Consider the following 24,819-nt stretch of genomic DNA (forward strand, 5'->3'; position numbering starts at 1 on the left):
CAGGGTTAGTTAATTGTGTATCTAGCTCTATTAATTGTACACACATAACATTTACTATGTGCCAAGCACTGTTTCTAAGGCCTTTGTATATAGTAACCTATTTAATCCTTGTAAGATTTTTCATCTCCTCTGTCTTAGTTGCTTTTTCAGCCACTGCCACCTCCATGGCTGGATCTTGTAATGGTGTCAGCTTTGTCCCCTCCTCAGCTAGCGGCTGATCCATTCAGTCTCTTTCACGGCCTGTTGGTGCTTGTGGCTACAGCTGTCCAAGCCACCTTGGCGCATTGTCACCACCTCCGTGAAGCTGCCTCCATGGCCACAGCTCGTTGCTTTGGCCATTGCCTGTCACTGTCTTCTTCACCTTTACTGTGGCTGCCACTGCTGCTTACCATGTCCTAACTGCAGGTTGTGGTATTGGGACACATATCAAACACAAAGATATATTTGTGACAAAGAAGTGGCTGCCTCTGACCCAGGACACCAACCAAATGCAAAGGGCGAGAAGGAGGAGGAGGAGGAGGGGGGCGGGGGCAGCAGTTATGGCAGGTGGCATTTTTTAGGGAAGTGTGAAATTCTGTAGTAGAGTAACCCTGCAGTGCTGATGATTCTGAGGAGGCCAGTGGAGCGGGAAAAGGAGATGATGAGGCAGGAGATGGTGATGGAGGCCAGGATGTGCTGGTGAGGAGGCAGGTTATGGTGCCTAGGAACCAAAGGAGGCCTTTGACCAATTCCATTTCATCTTTGATGGTTTTTAGTTTGTTGTTGAGGATTTTGTGCTTGCCATTGGTTCTGTTGACTTTGTCAATGAAGTCAGTGACCAATAATGTTGATACACACGATAGAGCTATAAAAACCCAGTCAGTGCCATCAAAATCCTTAAGTCAGCATATGCCCAAATAGAAACCAAATTCTATAAGGAAATTAATGATCTTGACAGAAAATACATCGGCTTCTATCATGTATTTGCTCTTTAAAATTCCAGATGCCCAGCCTATACTCCAGACTAATTAAATTATTAGAAGTCCCTCAGGTACTTCTGTTTTGCAGCCAAGGTTGAAATACTGCTCCAAAGGAAGTCTACTTTTTAGCTTGGCTCTTTTTAATGATAACTTGCTCAGAAATACAATTTGAAACCCCTGAAAAATGTCATAATAAAGTTTCAGATGCTGGCAAGCTTACAAGGTCACTATAGGCTTTATTTTGAACCCAGTTGGAGGTATTGACATATAAGCTTAGTTTGGATCAGATCATTGTGATCTCTCTTTCTTAGATGAGAAATTACAGGTTCAGTAGATTAGACAAAAGGAAAGGATGCTCCTCTGTATTCAGAATTAGCTCTAATGCAAGGAACATGGGCCTGTTCAAATTGTGAATAGGACCATTTCCAGTGACTCTAAGTACTGTCCTTTGGAGACTCAGATGGAGCTCTGAGGCTGGTGGTTGAAGCTACCCTTGCAAAATGAGAATGAGGCACTTTTTCAGTGAGTCCTAAGATCAGTATGATGCCTCATAAGGGAGTCTATTGGATGTAACCATAATGATGGAGACTTCTGTAGCTCCAGATGCTGGCAATGATGGAGAAGAAGCAGATGGAAATGTTAAAAAAAAAAAGAAACTTAGAAAGATCCATACCTAGCCAAGTTCAAGCTATAGGGTGTCAGTCCTGGAAGATATAATGGCCCCAGTGTAACTCTTCATTACTTACAGCTTTGTATGCTAGGATATTTTTGGTTAAAATATTTTTTATTTGTTTAAAAAAATGAGTTGGCAAAATCTGAAACACTGGCAGCACTAAAATGCTGGTGAGGAAGTAGAGCATTGGGAACTTTCATTCATTAATGGCAGGAATACAAATGGTCAACCACTTAGGAAGACAGTTTGGCAGTTTCTTATAAAACTAAATATATCCTTAGCTTATGATCCAGGAGTCATGCTCCTTGGTATTTACCCAAAGGAGCTGGAAACTTATGTCCACACAAAAACCTGTACACGGATGTTTATAGCAGCTTGGTACATAATGGCCAAAACTTGGAAGTAACCAAGATGACCTTCAGTAAATGAATGTATAAATAAACTGGTTCATCCAGGCAATGGAATATTATTTATCCCTAAAAAGAAATGAGCTATCAAACCATGAAAAGACTCAAAAGAACCTTAAGTACATATTGCTTCGTGAAAGAAGCCAATCTGCAAAGGCTGTGTATTATAGGATTCCAGCTATTTGACTTGCAAAACTATGAAGACAATAAACAGATGAGTCACTTTCAGGGGTTGAGGGCCAGTGAGGGGAGGGCTAAATAGACGGAGCAGAGGGGATTTTTAAGGCAATGAAAACTTTCTTTTTAAAATTTATTTTATTTTATTTTTTGATTTATTTATGATAGACAGAGAGAGAGAGAGAGAGAGAGAGAGAGAGGGAGAGGCAGGCAGAGACACAGGCAGAGGGATAAGCAGGCTCCATGCTGGGAACCCGATGCAGGACTTGATCCCGGGACTCCAGGATCGCGCCCTGGGCCAAAGGCAGGCACTAAACTGCTGAGCCACCCAAGGATCCCCGGGCAATGAAAACTCTTAAGTTATTTTGTGTGATATTGTAATATTGGATACATGACATTATGCATTTGTCAAAAACTATAGGATGAAAAAAAACCCCAAAAACTATAGGATGTACCACACCAAGAGTGAATTCTTATACAAACTATGGATTTAAGGGGATAATAATGTGTCAGTGAGGGTTCATCAGGAGCAACAAATGTACCACTCTGGTGAGGGATCTTTTAAAAAATTTTATTTAATTTTTTTCAAGTTTAAAAAAAATATATATATATATTTATTTTTAAAGATTTAATTTATTTATTCATGACAGACACAGAGAGTGAGAGAGAGAGGCAGAGACACAGGCAGAGGAAGAAGCAGGCTCCATGCAGGGAGCCTGACGTGGAACTCCATTCCCGGTCTCCTGGATCACGCCCTGGGCAGAAGGCACGCGCTAAACCACTGAGCCACCGGGGCTACCCTCAAGTTTTTAGTTAAATTCCAGTTAGTTAACATATAGTGTGATATTAGTTTCAGGTGTACAGTTTAGTGATTCAACACTTAGAACACTGGATGCTCATCACAAGTGCCCTCCTTTTTTTTTTTTTTTAAAGATTTTATTAATTTATTCATGAGAGACACAGAGAAGGAAGCAGAGACACAGGCAGAGGGAGAAGCAGGCTCCCTGTGGGGAGCCCAATGTGGGACTCAGTTCCAGGACCCCGGGATCACACCTTGAGCCAAAGGCAGACGCTCAACCACTGAGCCAGCCAGGTGCTGCCACAAGTGCCCTCTTTTTTTTTTTTTTTTTTTTTTTTTTTTACAAGTGCCCTCTTTAATCCCCAAAAGCCATCCTTTCACCCATGTTCTCTATAGTTAAGAGTCTATTTCTTGGTTTTCCTCTCCTTACTCCCTCCCCTCATGTTTATTTCTTAAATTCCACATCTGAGGAAAATCATATGGTATTTGCCTTTCTCTGGCTGACTTATTTCACTCAACATAAGGCTCTCTAGTTCCATTGGCGGTGGCCTTGATTGTGGGGCGGGGGGGTGGGCAGTGAGGATGTTTGTATGTTGGGAGGAAGGAGGTATAGAGGAACTCTATTTTCTGCTCAATTTTGCTGTGAATTTATAATTCTTCTAAAAAAAATCTATTTAAAAAATGAGCTGGAAAAACTCATTATTCTACTTGAATTCTAATAGTATAGTTTTGTGTCACTACATGGGATTAGGAAAATATGGTTGCTGTTTTATAATTGGCTTTTTGTGAAGTTGTTTTGTTATAACTCATGGGACTATAGTTAGATATAGTCCTTATCTAGTCAGATCTATAGTTACTATACAGTATGGTTTATCAGAACTGTACACTGATACCAATATTTTTTGAGAAAAGATTTTCTTTTAAAGATTTTATTTGTGAGAGACACAGAGAGAAGGCAGAGACATAGGCAGAGGGAGAAGCAGGCTCCATGGAGGGAGCCTGATGTGGAACTTGATCCCGGGACTCCAGGATCACACCCTGAGCTGAAGGCAGACGCTCAACCTCTGAGCCACCCTGGTATCCCGAGAAAAGATTTTTTTGAAGAACTAACTAAAGTGATTTGAAAGTCTGCTTGCATCATCTGTGCCTTTATCACATCGAAATAGTCGATGCAATGCTCTGAGTACCTAGAAATTAGTAAAATTTTAAGAATTCTAGTAAGACCACATTTAACATTTTCTTTTTAATGATTTTCATATTTCTGTTTCTATTTTGTATTTTCTTGAGCTGGTGACTCTGTCCCAAAAAACTCTAGTTTTATTGGGATAGACTCCTAGGGACCCCTGTGATTTTTTCAGGGCTCAGTTTGGAAACCTTGGATCTACTCTGCTCTCACCATATTTTAGAGAGGTGAACACAGACCACTGAGGCCTGTCCCCTTCTCCTTGACGTTGCACACCCAATTGATAGTAAGTATTCACTAGAGCACATGACTTAGACTCTTGACTTGTAGTGGTCTGACCTTTCTACTCTTCATCTATAGTTGGCTATTTAACTGAAACATAAAACATACTTCTTTTAATGCAGTCAAACTTAAACAGTAAGATACCAGAAAAAGAAAATAAAAATCCCCCTGTCCAAAGGTAACCATTCATTAACACTGGGGTGACTGGCCTTCTAGAAACTTCTCTGTGGATATACACATACGGAATTTTAAATAAGAACGATCTATACATATTTTGTAATCTGTTTTCAATCTTTGCAAATGAAATACAGGTCTGTATAACTTTTTTTTTTTGGTCTGTGTACCTTTTAATGATTTTAGTAGTGTACTATTATACGTATTATATGTATTATAGTTTATTTACCTAGTTATGTATTTTTCTCTACTTTTTTAAAAAAAACTACAAAGATAAACAGGTATCTTTGTGCATTTATATATCTCTTTGTAATATAGTCCTGGAAGTGAAAGGGGTAACTGATCAATTTGGAAATGGGTATTAGTAGCTCAACTTACTTGCCGCAAATGGCTGTTTGGAAGTGGTATATAAAACTATAAACTTGAGAGTTTTAGGGACCTTTGGTTTTGGTCTGGTGGTGAGGTGGTCAGTTTGAAAATGCAGCTGGGGTGAGGCAGCTGGCAGGTATGTCTCTAGGGCTCTCTTTGAGCTAGTCATGAGTTGCATAGAGCAGGCTGGTTTTGGAACTAACTCTCCTGTTTTTGCAGACGGCAGGATGGCTCCAAAGGTAACCTCAGAGTTGCTTCGGCAGCTGCGACAAGCCATGAGGAACACAGAGTATGTGACAGAACCGATCCAGGCCTACATTATCCCATCGGGAGATGCCCACCAGGTACTGAGTGGAGATGGGCCAGTGATGTACCTCATCAGCCTCTACTCTGTTTTCATTCTTTTCCCTCATCCCCAGGGTGTTTGTAGGATTCTAGTTGTCAGTCTATAGCTGAGCATGTCCTCCAAGGCTTAGCACAGGGACCTGTGTCTAGTAGGCTCTCATGAATGCTTGTGGATTTGTTCCTGGCTCCGTTATTTCCAGTGAATGCACTCAGTTTTCAATAACTTGTGGAAGCGTTAGTGGACAAATGAAGGGGCAGAGGTCTGGGCCTTTCTGTTGCTGACACACTTTACCCCATCTCTTTTGCCACACCCTTTCTTTATAAGAATTGCCTGTCCTGCCTCCCTTCTCCCCATCCAGACTATCCCTCCCATCCCTCTGACATGGCTGGAAGAACAGCCAGAAAGTAGTCATGATCTATACCCCAACAGATTTTAGGGATAATTTTGAATATTACCTTCTCCTCTCCTTCCTCCCCAACCATTACCTTTGATGGAAGCAACTCAGTAAATGCCCTTTACCTCTGAGAACACTAGTGATCTAAATATGGGAGGAGTTGGGTTTAGAGAGGTGGAGACTGCATGTGATGGGGCTGAAGGGCAGAAGGGTGGAAGGATTCTAGTATCTACTCTTTTAGGTCATTGAGTCAGCAAGTGTTTAAGTGCCTATACCATGGTCATGGGACTGCAGGTTTACAAAGGGAACAGTATACAAAATACTGTTCAGAGGGATGAGACAATATACAAAGTATTATTCTTCCATAGACTCATCTATACATATATATTTTTTATAGCCTTTGCTTATATGCAAGGCACTGCCCTAGGTATGGTACATGACACAAAGATGAGAATGGTCCTGTTTTCAAGAAGCATACAGTTGAGTACTGGAGTAGAGACATGTCTGTATTCAAGGTGGGACGTGGAAGTGCCATCAAGAAAATCTGGACAAAACACTGTGGAAGTTTGAGGGTGAAAGGGAAGATGATAGATGGCTTCAAGAGCAGGGAAGGCATTTGAACTGGATTTTGAAGAATGGGTAGAATTGGATAAATAGAGGAAGGGGAAAGGATTCTAGGTGAGAAGATTAGTAGGAGCAAAGGCAGAGAAGCGGGGAAGGTTGGAGTACTTTGAAGAAACAACATGGCAAATTCCCATGGCAAAAGCCCAACGAGGGCATAAGCAATGGTGGGAAATACAGCTGGTGCTCTAGGATCCATTAGTTATAGGTTGCAGAAACTGCCTTGAGGTCCTTTGAAAAATAAAAAGACTTTATAAAGGTTTATGGGCAGAGCCACTGCTTTGGCAAAACTCTAGCTTATGAATGGTGGTCTCTGGACTTGTGGAATGTCAGGGCCTCAGATGGAGTGTCTCATGGAAACTGAGGGCAGGAATGCAGGAGGCCAAGAACAACTGGGATGGGAGGGTTTCAGTTCTTGCCATAGATCAGTTTCTCCCTTTCTTAGGCAACAAGGTAGATGATAAATAGGGGTCCATCTGACAGTTCCCACGTTTATATCTTGATCTTTTACTTTGAAGATACCAGATTGAGCTAGAACCTTAATCCCAAGTCCAGAGTCCTGAGTGAGAACTTAAAAAAAAATTTTTTTTATTAGAGTTCAATTTGCCAACATATAGCATAACACCCAGTGCTCATCCCGCCAAGTGCCCCCCTTAGTGCCCATCACCCAGCTGAGTGAGAACTTGATTAGCATAGTAACTTGGTGTATTTTGTATTTTCTTGAGCTGATGACTCCGTCCCAAAAAACTCTAGTGTGTGCGTGTGCACGCATTTGTGGGATGGCATGTAGTGTAGATAGGACTGATGAGGGTCTACCATGATGGAGGGGAAACGTGTAAGAGTATTACTTTAAGTTGAACAAAGTTCCCCAAAATGTCAACTTGAACTGGCCTCTTTTCTGTCCCTCCCCAAAGGTGCCAGACTGCATGGTTGTGACAATATCAGGCCAGTGTTAATCTGGGATAGCAGGAATATTGGACCCCTGCCTGGAAACATAAGATTTCCTGGCCTCAGGAGCAAATGAAAGGCTGAAATGAATAACCAAAGGGATTGGATAATTTGAGGCAACAGCGTGTAGTTAGTATACTTTGATGTTTATTTTTTTTTTTTTTTTTTTTTTTTTTTACTTTGATGTTTAGAGCCTTATTCCCCCAATAGTATTCCATAGTATTTCTATTGTGTCTCATAAGATGTTCTGGATAAAGTGTATTCAGTGGTCAAGAAAATAGTAAATGAGCTGAGCAGTTTCTTTTTATTGTTACAGTAAGGAAGCTTAACATTAACTGTCATCGCAGCTATTTTTAAGTGTACAGTATAATAGTGTTAACTATGTGCACATTGTTGTGTAATAGATCTCTGAAACTTTTCCATCTTGCAGAACTGAAACTCTGTACTCGTTGAACAACTCCCACCCTCGCCTCCCCTTTTAGATTTTTATTTATTTATTAGAGAGAGAGAGCAAACACAGAGGGAGATGGAGAAGTAGACTCCCCGCTGAGCAGAGAGCCCGAAGCGGGACTCAGTCCTAGGACCTGAGATCATGACCTGAGCCAAAGGTGGATGCTTAACTAACTGAGCCATCCAGGTGCCTGTCTAGTTTCTATTTCTAAGAGTTTGACTACTTTATATACTTCATATAAGTGGAATCATACAATATTATCTTTTTGCGACTGGCTTATTTCACTTAGCATAATGTCTTTAAGGTTCATCTATAGTGTAGCATATGACAGGATTTCCTTTTTAAAGGCCAAATGATAATCCATTGTGTGCGTATACCACATTTTTTTTATATGCCACATTAAAAAAAAATCTGTTCATGTGTGGATGAACATTTAGGTTGCTTCTAGCTCTTGGCTCTTGTGAATAATGCTGTAGGGTATATAAATGTCTCTTCGAGATCCTGTTTTCAGTTCTTTTGGATATATACCTAGAAGTGGAATTGTTGGATCATACAGTAATTCTATTTTTTTAAAAAGTAAACTCTACCCCCAATGTGGGGCTCGAACTAAGGACCCCAAGGTCAAGTGTCATGCTCTATAGACTGAGCCAGCCAGGTGCTCCAGTAATTCTATTTTTATTTTATTTTTTATTATTTTTTAAAGATTTTATTTATTTATTCATGAAAGACAGAGAGAGAGACAGAAAGACAGAGACACAGGCAGAGGGAAAAGCAGGCTTCATGCAGGGAGCCTGACATGGGACTCGATCCTGGGTCTCCAGGATCACGCCCTGGGCTGAAGGCAGTGCTAAACTGCTGAACCACCCAGGCTGCCCCAGTAATTCTATTTTTAATTTTTTGAGGAACCTCCATACTACTTTCTTTGGTGGCTGTACCATTTTGCCTTTTCACCAGCAGTGCACAAAGGTTCCAATTTCTCCACATACTTGCCAATACTGTTATTTTCTTTTTCTTCTTTTTTCCCCAATAATGGAATCCTAACTGATATGAGGTAATATCACATTGTGGTTTTAATCCTCCATTTTCATGATGATTAGTGATATTGAGCATCTTTTTTTTTTTTTTTTAAAGATTTTATTTATTTATTAAAGATAGATAGAGAGAGAGAGAGAGAGAGAGAGAGAGAGGCAGAGACACAGGCAGAGGGAGAAGCAGGCTCCATGTAGGGAGCCTGATGTGGGACTTAATCCCGGGTCTCTAGGATCATGCCCTGGGCTGAAGGCAGCGCTAAACCGCTAAGCCACCGGGGCTGCCCTTGAGCATCTTTTCATATGCTTGTTGGCCATCTGTACAGCTCTTGGAGAAATGTCTATTGAAGTCCTTGGCCCGTTTGAATGGTTTTTTAACTGTAGGACTTTTCAGGGCTTTCAGTATGCAAATGTGCACTGTGCAACTCTAAGGAGAGGATGAAGTATTTATTCAGCATTTTCTAGACTTAAATGGAATTGGAATTCCATGGAATTCCCACAGTCATCTCAGGGGGTAGGGTAGGCTCAGGGACTCAGTGTTCTATGGAATCCCTTGGTCCATTGATCCATAACAGCACTTTTCATGCTATGATGGGTCTTACTTGCTTCTCAAACAGGTGAGAGGAAAGGGAGATCCTTGTGTAGAGAGGAGAAGCCACCAAAGACTAGGGTTCTGCATGTAAAAGTGGATGAAGGGGGAGGTGAGAGAGTGTGAGATATGAGTATAGGAGAAATAGAAGATCTGGTTAGAGCGGGAGTTGGTGGCATGTGAGGAAGCAATGGTGGAGGAGTACATTACCGTTAGCTTTAGTAGGCAGTGGGGAGGTGGGGGGGAGTTGGGTGCAAGTTTAGGGCAGGGGTTTATAACAATTCTTCCATTCACTTCTGTTCTTTAGAATAGATGAACAAGATTCGCTACCTTCGTAGGAACCAAAGTTTCATCTTGCCTCAGGACTGGATGAATAAGTAATTCAGCCAACTCAGCCTGGGCCAGAGTCATGGTAGGAGGTGTAGGTAACAGGCACCCCAGCATTTAAGAAGGGCAGACTCTAGCCTTGTTCCTGAGGAAATCCTTTTTCCCCCTGCTTGGGCCTCCTCTGATGGGTCTTTCCTCCCTCCTGTCAGGTCAGGCTTTAGCCTTTGGACTTGGGCTTCGTATCACATGGATTCTGATCACCAGTGATGCTTTTGCTGATGCACCAGTGATGTTTTTCATTTTCTGCCTTTCAGGCATCAGGCAGTTGCCCTGGACTGATTGGATTGCAGCTGTTTTATCTCAGTGTTGAGCAGGATGGTGGTTCCTGAGGTGGGAGCACATTATATGGCAACTGGTGTGGGATCTTCTGTAAGTCCCTGTATGGGTCTGGTTTCTCCATAGAGACCCAACAAATAGGATGTATAGAGATACCTATTTATAGAGAGACATCCTGAGGGATGGGCTCCCACATTAGCTCCCCTGGTTCTCAGACCTTCGAGTTTGAACTGGAACTACACCCCCAGCGTTCTTGGTTCTCTAGCCTGCAGATGGCACCAGTGGTGTATGTCCCTGTCTGAGTTAAAGGCCCGAGAACCAGGAATGCTGATGTCTGAGGGCAGAAGAAGACAATGTTTCCGCTTAAATGAGAGAGCAAATTCGACTTTCCTCCATACTTTTGTTCTGTTCAGACCTTTAATGACTTGGATGCCAAACACATTGGGGTGGCAATCATCAGCCAGTAGCTGATTCAAATGTTGTCTTTTCCAGAAACCAACTTATAGACAAAGTCAGAAATAATGTTTTACCAGCTAGCTATATGGGGATGCCTTATCCCAGAAGGTGGCCCACAAATTTCACTATCCCTGACCCCTAGCACACTGCTGTCTGAAATTGGGTCTCTCTTCTGAGAGGGTCGTAGAGCCTGTTGTAGAGTCCCAGCCAAAGACTCCTTACAGCTCTGCCTTGTTTGTGAGCCTTCACCTCCAGGGGAGGCCTTGTTGTAGGAAAGACTGGACCATGAATGTTATTTGAATTAAATGTTGAAAGTTTCTGGTTAAGGGTGTGTTGGCATTTCAGTTTGTCTTCTACCTGGAGTTAGGATACAATGTATGTGTTTACTAGTAGGAGATGTCCTTGTAGCCAAGGTAAGCCAAGTTTTATTCTTGGTTCTGGGTGCTGTCTGTGAGCCTTCTTCTTCTTCTTCTTCTTTTTTTTTTTTTTCTCATTTTAAAGCTATTTTTGGTCCAGTATCTTGATTTGGGCCTAATCCGTCCAAAGCAGTTCCTTGTTAAACTGGGGGAATGACAATGAGAGTGGCTGAACCACAGGTGATATTCCAGGCTCTCCCCAGCTCTTCATCCCCTGCTAATGATCCCAGAATATTAGAATATTAGAATTAGTTGGCTTCTCCCTGGATGAGGAGACTGAGAGTCAAAAGCCTGTTGAGCCTCATCTCTCTGGATGAGGAAACTGAGAGTTCAAAATCCTGTTGAGGGCTTTTGAACAAGGCAGTGACATAATCAAAGGAGCTGTGTTGAGTGTGGATTGGAGAAGGGACATTCTGGGAACTAAGAAGCCATTGGGAGACCATTGCAGGATCCCGGAGTCGGGGTACAGAGGCCTTGGACTTGGTGGTGGCCTTTAGGAGCAGAGAGGACGGGAAGGATTTGGAGGGAGAAGTAGTAGAGCACAGATTGAATGTGGACCTTATAGGCAGATGGCAGAGGGGTTTGGGAAGGTTGGAACCTGGGAGAGTTTGTGATGCCATCCAGAGAAACAAATGAGAAATGCGGAGTTCCTTGTTTCAGTTCCTGTGGAGAGGTGGGGCATAGTTGGGGTGACTGCTAAGTGGGACTCTGGGGCCTTGCCAGGACTGTGAAGACAAGGAGCAAGGGTTGGCTTTGTGTGTGACCTGCCGCAGCAGCCTTCTCAGGAATAGAGAAGCTGCTGTTCTCTGTTCCTAATTGTTTCATTTCAGGCTAGATTCAGGGTTGATGGAATTTCTCCTCTGGGTGGGGAAGGGAGGGTGTTGGAGAATGAAGGGGAATCTTGAATTCTGTCCTTTGTGTACTTTCCAAAACATAAATATGCACACCCACACACTATTCCGTGCTAGAGAGCACCCCAAATGCATAATTACGCAAGGACTGGGCACTCCAGGAGTCTGCGTCTCACTGTCCTCTGCAACTCTAAGAGTTTGTTCTTTGTAAACCCAGGACAAGTGATGTGGTAATCATGAGTTTGGGCCCAGGGGGACTTTTACAATGAGAAATTGTCCATTCTTTCTGGTAATCTGAATGCTTTCATGTACTATCTAAGTCAAACATTGGGATTTGTGGGCGCCTCTGGCCCTAAACCTGGAGAATCATTGAGTGGGGCCAGAACTGTGCCAGCACTACCCTTTAGAAATTCAAATTCTTTATCCCCCCCATCTGTAAGGCTTCATTATTCTGCTCTTGGGTGTGTTTAATCAAAGGGTCATGTTCTGTCAGAGGTGACTGCCAGTTTGAGTTTTTGGCTATTTTTATGGTTCCTCCTTCTGGAAGACTTGAATCAGATTTTCCTAACCTCTGTCCTACTTCCATTCTTCCTGGAGTCAGCTTCCTGTTTTGTATCTCTTAAACAGGCTCTCTCCTAGGGTGGAGTAGTGATTTTTTTATTTTTAACTTTTTTGGAGTAGTGATTTTTATCACAGAGTGATTGTATCTACTGTATTTTTTTTTTTTTTTTTTATCTACTGTATTAATTAGAGTAATGCTAGCTGTGGTAACACATCTCAGAGTTTCAGTGGCCTGGTATTGTAGAGCCTTATCTCTTGTTTGTATAGCTGTCTGGAGTGGGTGTTCTTGGTTGGTGGGTGACTTTCTTCTACTAGGAAGAGAGTCATTCAGAGATCCAGGCTCTTTCCATCCTCTAACACCACTACTCCAGTGGGTGGAAGGCGGAGGAGTATGAAGAGGTCACACCCCCTTTTTACTGCCCTGACCCAGACATTACCCCAACCCTACATTTCATTGGTGAAAACTAGGCATGTGACCCCACCTAGATGCCTGGGTACCTGAGAAAAGAAGTCCTAGAGGGGAATATAGTTGTTGGCAATAGTAGGGATTTTGTTATCATCACCCAAGGCAGGGCATGGATAAATGCCAGTGTGGATTGTCCTGCAAATTTCTGACGTGTGGGAGTTCTCTGAGTGGAGTGGGCTAGAAAGCTTTGTGGAAGAGGATGTATTTGAACTGGATTTTGAGGGGTGGTTAAGGCTTTTTTTCCTTATTTATAGTTGTGCTTTATTTGGCTGAATATTATTTACTTGTTTGAATTAGATGCCAACACTTGAAAGATAGGTGACCTTTCATCAACACTCATATATTTAGCTTCTGAAATACTGAGGGGTGGCAACATGTGGCCTGTACTCCAGCATGACAGGCATCAGAGGTGAGAAGAGCTGCTGTCTGGAAAAGTCAATTCCTAATCCTCCTTGTCTAGTTTACTTGCCTGTACCCTAAGACACTTGAGTTTGAAACCACAGTTACAATCCCTTCTGGTCTGAATAGTACATTCGTTTCCTCCCGCTGCTATAACATTATCACAAACTTAGTGGTTTACAATAACAGAAATCTGTTATCTTACAGTTCTGGAGCTCTGGAGTCTACAGTGGGTCAGTAGGGCTATATTTTTTCTGGAGATTCCAGGGGAGAATCTGTTTCCTTGCCTTTTCCTGTTTCTAGAGGCCACCTGCATTCCTTAGGTTGTAGCCCTTCCTCTGTCTTCAAAGAGAAGGCTAAGATTTTAGCTAGGTACAGAGAAAAAGGCTCATCTTTCCTTCCGCTTTGTTCATTTATTCCGCAGATATTAAAAAAAAAAATATATATATTTATTTATTTATTTATTTATTTATTCAGAGAGAGAGAGCGAGAGAGGCACAGAGACACAGGCAGAGGGAGAAGCAGACTCCATGCAGGGAGCCTGACGTGGGACTCGATCCCGGGTGTCCAGGATCACACCCCGGGCTGCAGGTGGCGCTAAACTGCTGCGCCACCGGGGCTGCCCTATTCGGCAGATGTTGATTGAGGATGAATATATACTACCTATGCTGTGATAGGGGACAGGGGCAGTCACAAATAGACAAATACTCTGATCTCATGGAACTTATATTTTGGGGCAGGCTAATAATAATGTAAGAAAGAAGAAGAGCATAGAAAAATGTGCTATACAGAGAGGTAAAGGCCAGGTGGCCACTTTGGGTGGTTCAGGCAAGCCCCTCTGTGAGGTGATATCTGATCTGAAATGTAGTGATGAGAAGGAGCTTGCCAGGCCACGATCAGAGAGGGACTTTGATAGGCACAAGAAAGAGCTTGTGCAAAGGCCCTGAAGCCGGAACGAGTTTGGGAAAGAGCAGAAAACCGGTGGTGTGGGTTGAATGTTTCAGGTGGTGGAGAGAGTGGAGGAGAGTCCTGAGAGGACAGCAGGGCCTGGTCAGGCAGTGCCTTGGGGACTGGGCTGGAGTTCGGATTTTACCCTAAGTTTGATGGGAAGCTCTTGGTAGGTTTTAAGCAGGATGCTAACATGGCATATGTAGACATCTTGGAAAGCTCACTCTTGAGTGTGTGAGAAGAATGGATTGGTGGGTCCCTGGTCCAGGTGGAGATGATGGAGGCCTGAACTGGGTGCTGGTCTTAAGAGATGGAGAGAAATGGTGTTTTTGGAGAAAAAGCCAATAGCTCTACTTCCTTGTTTCTCTTTCCTGGCATGCTAAGGTTTTGGGTTAATTATATCTCCCGGGAGAATGTTCTTGGATTTTGCCAGCCTCACAGCTGGGGGAAAAGTAGGAGGCCCAGGCCCAGTGCTTGTCTGGCTTTTGCCTAGTTTGTTGGTATAGAGGTGACAGCTTCGGTCAGTGACGGCTTCCTGGCAGGTTGACTACTTAGGTCATGTCTAGACATTCTTGCCCAGACCTCCTCTTGATCCCAAACCAAACATGTCCACCTGCTGTTAATTCCACCTCCCTTTGGAGAAACCTGCCTCCTGCCTTTGCTGATAGGCAACTCCTTTGAGAGGGCCTGTCCCGCTAGGGGTGGGGCATTCCTGGAGAGCTGCGTGCTTGAGTGGAAGAGTCTGCCTGTGCCCAGACGAGCAGTCCCTTCTCTGCCAGCCCTTTGCTGGCAGCCTCACTGTGTGTCACAGGTGGCTGAGCCTCTAGCAGGGGAGACTCCTTGGCCATCAGGAGTGCCCCTTGCCTCTTCCCCATTGTGTACTGTGAGTTTTAGCATGGAGGTTATTTTTGTTTCCTTAGTTTTCCCAGCCTCTTGGACACTTTTTCATCATTCATGAAGAAACTAATACTATCTGTTCCACTGCACACTTGCAGCACTCTCAGCATTCTGGTGAGTCGTTTTAGACATTAACTTATTGCTCCTCACAACGATCCTGGGAGAGCGGGAGCTCTCCTCTACCCTCCATTTTTGCCTTCTTTTTCTTTAGTCTTGCACCCAATGATTACTGCGTTAATAACCAAATGAGAATTCTGCAGTTCATAGATGCTGCTGGCAGCCATTCTTGCTGGTATTAGTGCTAAGATCAAGCATTCCTCTGTGTTTGAGGGATAAAACATGTGCCTGCTGTGGCTTTTCGCAGTCTGAGGGGACCTGTTTTAGAAATGAGGAACTGAGCCTGAGAGACGCAGTGAGCCTTGTTGTAGACCACGCAGCTGGGTCTGCTGGAGGGCAGGTGTGACCTTGAGCTCTGTCATCTGTCATGGCTCCCTCTGTCATGGCTTCCTCTGCTGGCCCTTTGGGCATCTCCATGGAGAGTGGTCCTCTGGCCGGTTTGAGGCTGTGGCTGCAGCTGCCTCGGTGAAATGAGTGGGAGCGAGACATGGATGCTTTTTCACCCCTACTTTGTGTTGACCTAAAAAATGCCTTGGTCTGGCAGCCCCATTCCCTATCATCAGCATTCTTTTTTTTTTTTTTTTTAAGATTTTATTTATTTATTAATGAGAGACACAGAGAGAAACACACACACACACACACAGAGGCAGAGACACAGGCAGAGGGAGAAGCAGGCTCCATGCAGGGGGCCTGACATGGGACTCGATCCCAGGTCTCCAGGATCAGGCCCTGGGCTGTAGGCTGCACCAAACCGCTGAGCCACCTGGGCTGCCCCATATCATCAGCATTCTTAACCCTGCTCGGTCCTTTAGCTCGGAAGACCCCTGCCAACAGTAGAAGGAACAGCAGCTCTGGTTTCCAGCACACCAGATCCTGGCCCAGCTACTAACCTGTGAGTGGGCAAGTTGCTTAAAGATTCTGTCTTCACCCTTCAATTTTCTCATTTGCCAGTAGTCTTATCCCAGAGAGTTGTTGCGAAGACGAGAGATAACATGTCACATGGGTGCAGCACAGCAGAGTGCTTCAGAGCCTGAGTTCAAAGCCCCTGCAACCTTTGGGGAAGTTACTTTACTGTGTTTAACTGTGTTGCCAGAAGTGTCCCACCATGACCAGGCACCATCTGCACAGAAATGTGAACTTCCCGTGTTGTTCAGTCTCTAACCCCTTCCTTTTAGAGGCAAGGGGATGGGAAAAACATGCTTTGGGACATGACATTTTCTTTTGCTGAAGCCTCCTGGATCAGAGGAAGTGTTTCCATTTATTCTCTAATGGGAAGGGACAGGGTCTGTATGGGAATGATTGGTGACGCCACATTAGAGGAGAATACACCCAGAAGTTCGGAAACAAGCTCATGCCTAAAGAGATCTAAGAGAACTATTGGCACCTAAAACAGAAATTCAGCCTTTCTTTTCAGAAAAATAACAGATGCCTAAATGTCAGTGGCAAGGAAGAGAGAAGGCTATTGGTTTGTTTTTTGAGTAAGATCTCAGAAAAGAGCAGTTTATTATGTTTTGTCTTAATCTGCTTTGTTCTCCAGAAGAAGAAATAGAGGCTAGTGGGAATAGCTCTTTTAGCCCATATTTAATTAGGGTCTTCTGCAGCATGAGCAGAGTTTTCTTCATGTGCAGCTTGACTTTTCAGCTAGACTGTTCCTTGAAGGTGCCAAGGCTTTGCCAACCGAGTCTGCTGTGTCCCCTTGCACACAGCCGGGCACATGGAGAACAGTCAGCATGTGGCCATTCTAGGTCCACTTCAGCATCCTTTCTGTTTTCCAGAGTGAGTACATTGCTCCATGTGACTGTCGGCGGGCCTTTGTCTCTGGATTTGATGGCTCTGCGGGTGAGTTGCTAAATTCTCTCTCTGTTCTTTCTGTATTTTGTTTGCTTCCCCAAAATAACCAGGCCAACTTTCAGCCTGTGATAGAACCAAAAAGAAAATGCAAACCAGACACTCCCCCTTGAGCCTCTACAGAAAGGTGTGAACTCCCAGCATCCCCCAACTCTCTGAATTTACCTTTTAGTGGCCCTTTTCTCGATGCTTTTGCTATTAAAGTTTTCTTTTTCTTTTTTGCTCTTAAAGTTTTAAAAAATTTTTCTTTAAAAATGCTTTGGACTTTTTATTGAATATAGCATACATACAGACAGTTGTATCAATTAAACTGAAAATACTTGTGTAACTAGCACTCTGAATAAGAAATGGGACACTAACAGTGTCCCGAACCCCCCCTAAGCTTGCTGGTCCTATGTCATTCTCTAAGTGCTTGACTTCCAGATTCAGTAATTTCACTTTAAGTTTAAAAAACAAAGGGTAATGTTGAGCTACATTGGTGCCCTGCCCTAACTTTTCCAAAACTGCTGTGCCCTTGAGTTTTAGGGTGCTTCCCCCCCTTCAGACTCTCCTGTGTTACGCTAGCTAGACTTGGCAAAGAACTGCTTCCTTTGGTCTAAGTGCTTGTGTTGGTTGGCACCTCAGGGTTGCCTTTGGCTGGTACGTCTGCCAGAAGCCCTGAGTTCTGTCAGGCGGTAGGGACTGAGGGCAGGTAGGGATGGGAGGCATCCAGGAGTCGCTGTGAATACTGATAGTCCAGTTGATTTCTCTCAGGAAAGGTGAAGCAGTTCTCTTGGCGTAACTGGTGGAGCAGAGCACTGTGACCACTGTGCTGGAGTCCGTTTCCCCTCTGTCTTGTTGATCATGAGGCCTTTTTGACCGTAGGTACATAGTCCTCTTGACTCGTGCTGTGCAGATGGGGAGCTCCAGGGACCCATCAACCTGGGCTGCCTGAGGGCGGTCTCCTTCAAAGCTTGACCCACAGCTGGTTCTCAGTGGCATTGTCTTCTCTTGCCTAGAGTTTTTCCTGGAGTCAGAGGCCCATCTGCCCCACTGGCGTGAGTGGTGGTGGTAGGCTGGCCGCACAGGAGCTGGTACTTCTCATTGTGCTTCTCAGCCTGCTGCCACTGTGTGCAGCTTCTATGTGGTCGTCAGAAATTTTTCTCGTTCTTTTGCTCCCTTACTCCAGGCACGGCCATCATTACAGAAGAGCATGCGGCCATGTGGACTGATGGACGCTACTTTCTCCAGGCTGCCAAGCAGATGGACAGCAACTGGACGCTCATGAAGATGGGTGTGTAGAGGTGTGGCCAGCCCAACTTTACTTGGCCAGCTTTGGGAAGGGACCCTAGAGTTCCTCAAGGACTCTGGATCTTAACCCTTTTGTGAGGTCATGGGCCCTTTTGAGAATTCAGGGTGTGTTAGTCTGCTTGGGCTGCCATAACAAAATACCATAGACTAGGTGAGTTAAACAACAGAAATGTATTTTCTCAGTTCTGAAGGCTAGAAGTCTGAGATCAGGGTGCCAGCATGCTCAGGTTCTAGTGACAGCCCTCCTCCTGATTTACAGATGGCCACCTTCTCTCTTGAGTTCTTATCTGGCAGGGAGAACCTCTCTTCTTCTTTTTAGAATCCTATCGGATTAGAACTCCACCCTTAGGATTTCAACATAGGAATTTGAGGGGACACATTCCAGTTCATGGCATAAGAAAACACTCTTTCTCTCATATCTACGTGTACATGCACACACAGAGGCAGACATCTGGGGGCTCTGGAGCTGGTACAAATGGATAGGCTAGTGGCCTTTAAACTTGTTTATTGCATGCCTCTGGCTCATGTACCTTCAACATATATGTATACTTGTTTATATGTTTATATATAAACATCTGCATTTCAAATGTGAGCAAAGATTAATTTCTTTCTTTTTTAGACAAAAATAAATACAAATAGACATCTTAATACTTCTTGCTAACACCCCAGGGGATCGTTCAGTGTATCCCTGGGGTATGGGTATCTCTCTTTGGGGCCCACATCTCTAGCTGTCAGGTCTGCCTGTTCCATCTCGTAGGTATGTGGTGGCCTGGCGGACGAGTCCTCCTTCCTTCTAAGTCTCCCTGTAGTTGGCTGTGTCTTCCCCAAGCCCCCCTTTCCTCAGGCGTCTCTCCTGTGTAGGGCAATTCTGGTGGGTTTGGTTGAGGAGTGATTCATCCCTGAGTTTTTGCCAGATATCTGTCTGCTAGGAAATAGCATGACTTCATCCTATAAAAGTCATACTAAGGGCATTAAAAGAAAACTTCGTTAGTAAGTGGCTTTTTAGTGGTTTGGAAAAAAATAGCCAAGAATCAAATAGCAAAATAACAGCTCAGTGCCAGCTTTTAGGCAGTTTTTTGGAATTGAGGTTCATGAGCTCATTTCTTTATAAACCTTTGAACTTCCCCTCTGTGGTTATGTGGTTATCAGCAGTCAGTAGGGAAAACAGTGAAGATAAGTACTGTTTTTAGAATATACGAACTTTCACTCTAAATATAGATCTATTTCCCCAAGATGTTAACTTTTTAGTAAAGATCTGATCAGTTAAGAAGCATACATCCAAATGTAGAAGGTATTGGCTTAGATTAAAGAAAAACTGGAATATCAAAAATAACTTCACTTCCTTTCTTGAGGTTTATTTGGTGTCCCATGACTCGTCTCTTGGAAATGGGAAGGGCTGTTTGCTCTTAGGAATTGGGAAGCCAAAAAAAAAAAAAAAAAAAAAAAAAAAAAAAAAGGAATTGGGAAGCCAAGGAGCCATCGTAAGGATGATAGTGATGAGACCTGTGTGGCCCTCTTGTAATCTTTGGAAAGATTTTTTGCTGCTGAGACTTGTGTTCAGACCCCAGTCAGGCCTGGTTCAGGGGTGGGAGCCTCCTATCTGCCACCCTACCTTACAGTGAGAGGAGAGCACCATGTCCTGTGTTTTCTGGTGTGAGATGTGAGGGGGGGTTCCCAGTTCCCAGCCTTCACCAGTCACGACCCAAGTGTTCATCAAGTGACCAGTAGTGATAAAGTGACCAAAGGCTGAGAAGATGTTCTTTGCAATGACATATGTGCCAGTGTTGTAGTGATTCCCAGGATGCTGTTTTTATGAATGAAAATCTTGCCTTTTCCTTTTTTTTTTTGTCTTCTTACTCCTATGCTTTTTTTTTTTTTTTTTTTTTTTAAGATTTATTTCAGAAAGAGAGGGAGAGCGTGAGTGTGAGGGGCAGAGGGAGAGGGAGAAGGACTCTTAAGCGGACTCTGTGCTGAGCACAGAGCCTGACATCAGCTAGATTCCACAAACCTAAGATCATGACCTGAGCTGAAACCAGGAGTCGGACGCTTAACCAGATGTACCACCCAGGCACCCCTGGTGCCATCATATACTTTTTAAATACATCATCTTATCCTTCTTGCAATCTTCCAGGATTAAGCAAAGTTTGGGTTCTCTAAGTGCAGCCAACCTACCATATAGAAGGTGCTTCATAAAGACCCTAGGATCATGATGTTGGTGAAGTGCATCCTTTGGGTAGGACTATGAGCTTGGGTCCATTGGGAATTGTTTCTTACATGTTCTTCCCTTGGTAGGTCTGAAGGACACACCAACTCAGGAAGACTGGCTGGTGAGTGTACTTCCTGAAGGATCCAGGGTTGGTGTGGACCCACTGATCATTCCTACAGGTGAGTGAGCTGGGGTCCTTCCAGTGTCGGGGAGGAAGTGGATTCTAGATGCCTCTCCATTCCCTTTGTTTGCTTGTGGACTTGGATCATTTAGGGGCTCAGCATGACTTGATGTCATGATAAAGGTCAAGGTGAAGAGAAGAGTTTTGGCAGAGAGGCAGGGGAAGGCTGTTGGTGGTGAAAATAACCTTTTTACACTCATCCTGCATACCCAGTGCTAGGCCATGGGAGGACCGCTTTTCAGAAGGCACTGCTGCCTGCCTCAGCTGAAATGGCATTTGGTTCATGTATGGTTGGGCTACGTGTACTTCTCCCCAGATTACTGGAAGAAGATGGCCAAGGTTCTGAGAAGTGCAGGCCACCACCTCATTCCTGTCAAGGAGAACCTTGTGGACAAAATCTGGACAGACCGTCCTGAGCGCCCATGCAAGCCCCTCCTCGCACTGGGCCTGGATTACACAGGTCAGAACCCTGCTGCGCCCAACAGGGCCCCCAGCCCTTGTTCCCTGCCCGTCACCATTGTCCCCATCCCAGTCCTCTGAATCAGAATCCAGCTTGAGCTGGTGGGCGGTTTTGCCTCACCCTGGCACAGTGTGGCATTTGATGAAAGCAGGAGCTTTATTTGTTTCCACAGTGGCCACCTACTTGCCACTTATTTGCATAATTTATGCTTGCCACGCTCTTCTGGGCAGACCTTTGGCCGCTGCTAAGATGGCTTTTTTACCACTCTGTTGCTAACTGCCTCTAACATGTCTGATAGTGGAAACAGGGCTGGGGGCTTTCTAGGTTCCATTTCCTTTTCTTCCACCCGCATTTGGAGGTTTACCTTCCTAGGCCCCCCACCCTGTATCTAGAACCTTCTGCTTTAGAGGCTTTGGGTTGTGGGTGGGTTTCTTTGGCCTGTATATTAGTGGTTGGTGAAGAGCAAGTTGTGAACTGTTGGTGGGAGCTGAAAGTGTGGATTTATAGAACAGTGAGGGATGCAGAGAGAGGCCAGGGAGGTGGGGCTGCAGGGGAGAGAGCTGTGCGGTAGAAACAGAAGAGGAGAGGTGGATGGGGGATGTCTGGAATGTAGGCAGATTGCCCAGAGGGGTCCTGGGAAGAAAGCATTACAGCCCAGGCTCTTGCCAAGTTTTAAACAGCATTCCCGAGCTGATCTTCAAAGCCGTGTTGGTTGCGGGGGCAGCCCCCAGCTTGCTTTCCCTGTGACGCCCTCACCGGAGGGGATCACAGACTGAGGGGGATCGGTCCAGTGAGTGGCCTGGGGTCAGCTAAACATTTTCCACGAGCATGTTTTGAATTTTTTTCTTTTAACTGACTCAGAGGCTCCAACCTATTACTTGTACGAGAGGGGAGAACAGATGTTGGGGGTAAGACTTTTGGTCAGCAAACGTGAGTGACTCCTACGTGCAGGACACTGTGCCAGGTGTTGGGTGAACCAGATGGTTCCCCAGTTCCCAGGGGCAGGCTTGTAACCTGAGCTGTCAGTGCTGTTTCATGGCGGGTGATGGTGGTGATAGTGGTGGTGAAGGGGTGCGCCTCTCTAGGGCTGCAGTTTCATCTGGAGAGCTGCAGGGAGCCAGCCCCTGGCTGTGATGGGACAAGGGTGATTTGGAAGTTAATAGTCACAGAGTCAGATTGCAGGGAGTTCCTAGGTCTTAGCACCACGAGGTGAGTCTCTCAGCTCCAAGAATGTCAAGTGGTGGGTGATATTCCCCTGGGCGTCTAAGCCTGGATGAGTTTTCTCTGCTGGGCAGTATCTTCTCATAGCTCCCTGTGCTTCTGCCACTATTCAGTCTTGACACAAGATAACTATTGCTGTATTGATTGTCTTCCCTTCTAAATTGTAAGCCCCATGAGGGCAGGGGCTGGGTATCACTTAGAGCTGTGACTGCAGTGATGAGCACAATGTCTGGCAGATATCTATGCCCACGAAGTCTAGATACTTCAGAGACATTTGTTGGATGAACAAATGCATTAATTTTGTGGGTGAGGCAGTCAGGGCTCTCGAAAGTCAACAGGCTTGGACAAGAGGCTTGAGTCCAGGCCTCCTGTTTCCTCAGGCAGCATGCTCTGTATAAGATGGCCTGGGTAAGAATGTTTGGGATGGGTTCTTTCACTTGGCTCCCGTGCAGGGCCAGAGTCACAAGCACATTTGTTTCTTGCAGGCATCTCCTGGAAGGACAAGGTTGCAGACCTTCGGTTGAAAATGGCTGAGAGGAATGTCGTGTGGTTTGTGGTCACTGCCCTGGATGAGATTGCGTGTAAGTGCTCTGGCTCTGCTGTGTGGGCACATTACCTGGTCTCTCCCTTGGTTCTCTTGGAATCTGGGTGTTCACGCCAGTCTGCTTTCTGAGTGGCCAGGGAATAGACAAAGACCACGTCACCAAATGAGTACCCAATACACCAAGTAGGTTGGAGAAAGAATGATAGAGAATGGGAGAGAGGGACATAGCGTGGCTCAGAGTGGTATTATAGCCTGGGGCTGATGTGAAATCTGTGATGTCCACCTCTGGCCAGTCTCTTCAGGACTATGACACCACCAAGGAAGGACATTTCTTCCCAACATTTTGTGTCTGTCAACATTCATATGTCTCTCCAGCTGTAGAAATGGCATCATAGGAGATTGTTTTTTTTTCTCTACACTTTTCCTGTATTTCCCTCAGGTCTTCACAGTGCAGATGTTCTAGAAATATTTCTACATCAGAAAACTCAGGAACTGAAAATTCTTTACCAACTTTTTTTTATTTTTAAGATTTTATTTATTTATTCATGAGAGACACAGAGAGAGGGGCAGAGACGTAGGCAGAGGGAGAAGCAGGCTGGAGCCTGATGTGGGTCTCAATCCCAGGACCCTGGCATCACGACCTGAGCCAAAGGCAGATGCTCAGCCACTGAGCCACCCAGGCGTCCCTTCACCAACCTTTTTGATAACAATAGCAGTTTCTGAATCTTTAGACATTAAATAACCCTTATGCAGTTGTTTAGTACCTTGTCATCCTCTAGAACCTGAAGACATTTGGTTGACTCTTTTTGTCCTGTCTTCTGTTTTCTGATTGGATTTAACCCAAGGTAACTGAGAAGAGGCACTACCTTATCTGTTTATCTTCTCACTAGAGAAAGATACCCAACTACACACTGTCCTGTTTTTCCAACCCCCAACCCCCAAACTTTGTCAAATATCAGTGATGTTTGACATGTATGTCATATATCAGTGATTGATATCTTTAATTAACTACCTAGATATTGGCGAGAATAACAAATGTAAAGTTAATTTCTCCCTTTGATTTTAAGAAAATACATTCTTGGGACACCTGGGTGGCTCAGCGGTTGAGCACCTGCCTTGGGACCAGGGCATGACCCTGGAGTTCTGGGATCGAGTTCCACATCGGGCTCCCTGCAGGGAGCCTCTTCTCCCTCTACCTATGTCTCTGCCTCTCTCTCTGTGTGTCTCTCTTGAATAAATAAATAAAATCTTAAAAAAATACACATTCTTTTTTTTTTTTACAGATTTTATTTATTTATTCATGAGAGACAGAGAGAGAGAGAGAGAGAGAGAGAGACAGAGACAGAGACAGAGACACAGACAGAAGGAGAAGCAGGCTCCACATCGGAAGCCCGATGTGAGACTTGATCCCAGGACTCCAGGATCACACCCTGGGCTGAAGGTGACGCTAAACCGCTGAACCACCCTGGCCGCCCGAAACACATTCTTATTGTGGAAAATGTAGAGGAAATAAAAAGAAGAGAAAAATATCCACTATAATTTTGTTACCTAGAGATAATCACTATTAATATTTTGTGCGTATATGTCTTACAGCTTGATTTTTCTAATGTCTCTGTATACTCTAAGCATATATAATCATAATTTAAGTAAATATAAATATCCCATCATATGGTTATCCATAACTTACTTACTTAACCATTCCCCTAAGGATGGCCTTTGGGTTATTTTTGATTTTCCCATGACTTTATTATGATGCTACCATCAAAATCTTAGTACATCAGAGTCTCTGTATATTCCTGATTATTTTCTTATTTTGTGGTTGGCTTTTAGGGGTTGCATTACGGGTTAGAGGGTATGTACATGGTAGGGCTTTGGACCCATCTTGCCAGTTACCT

The 24,819-nt window shown here is 44.3% G+C and overlaps 1 protein-coding gene across 11 annotated transcripts in view; it reads left to right on the forward strand.

Moving 5' to 3' along the window:
• Positions 1-24,819, forward strand: part of XPNPEP1 (X-prolyl aminopeptidase 1) — a 54,530-nt gene that overhangs the window by 10,766 nt on the left and 18,945 nt on the right. For 6 of the 11 annotated variants that reach the window (XM_072805379.1, XM_072805386.1, XM_072805382.1 and 3 more), the window contains 6 exons: positions 5,243-5,367; positions 16,950-17,013; positions 18,191-18,295; positions 20,605-20,697; positions 21,016-21,159; positions 22,866-22,961. In XM_072805379.1, the coding sequence (XP_072661480.1) occupies positions 5,243-5,367; positions 16,950-17,013; positions 18,191-18,295; positions 20,605-20,697; positions 21,016-21,159; positions 22,866-22,961 (627 nt within the window). Of the gene's footprint in view, positions 1-4,373; positions 4,485-5,242; positions 5,368-16,949; positions 17,014-18,190; positions 18,296-20,604; positions 20,698-21,015; positions 21,160-22,865; positions 22,962-24,819 lie in introns of all 11 variants that reach the window. The other 5 variants (XM_072805381.1, XM_072805380.1, XM_072805383.1 and 2 more) reach the window with 2 other exon arrangements.

The sequence above is a fragment of the Canis lupus genome, chromosome 29 (assembly GCF_048164855.1).
Source record: "Canis lupus baileyi chromosome 29, mCanLup2.hap1, whole genome shotgun sequence".
NCBI classification, from domain to species: domain Eukaryota; kingdom Metazoa; phylum Chordata; class Mammalia; order Carnivora; family Canidae; genus Canis; species Canis lupus.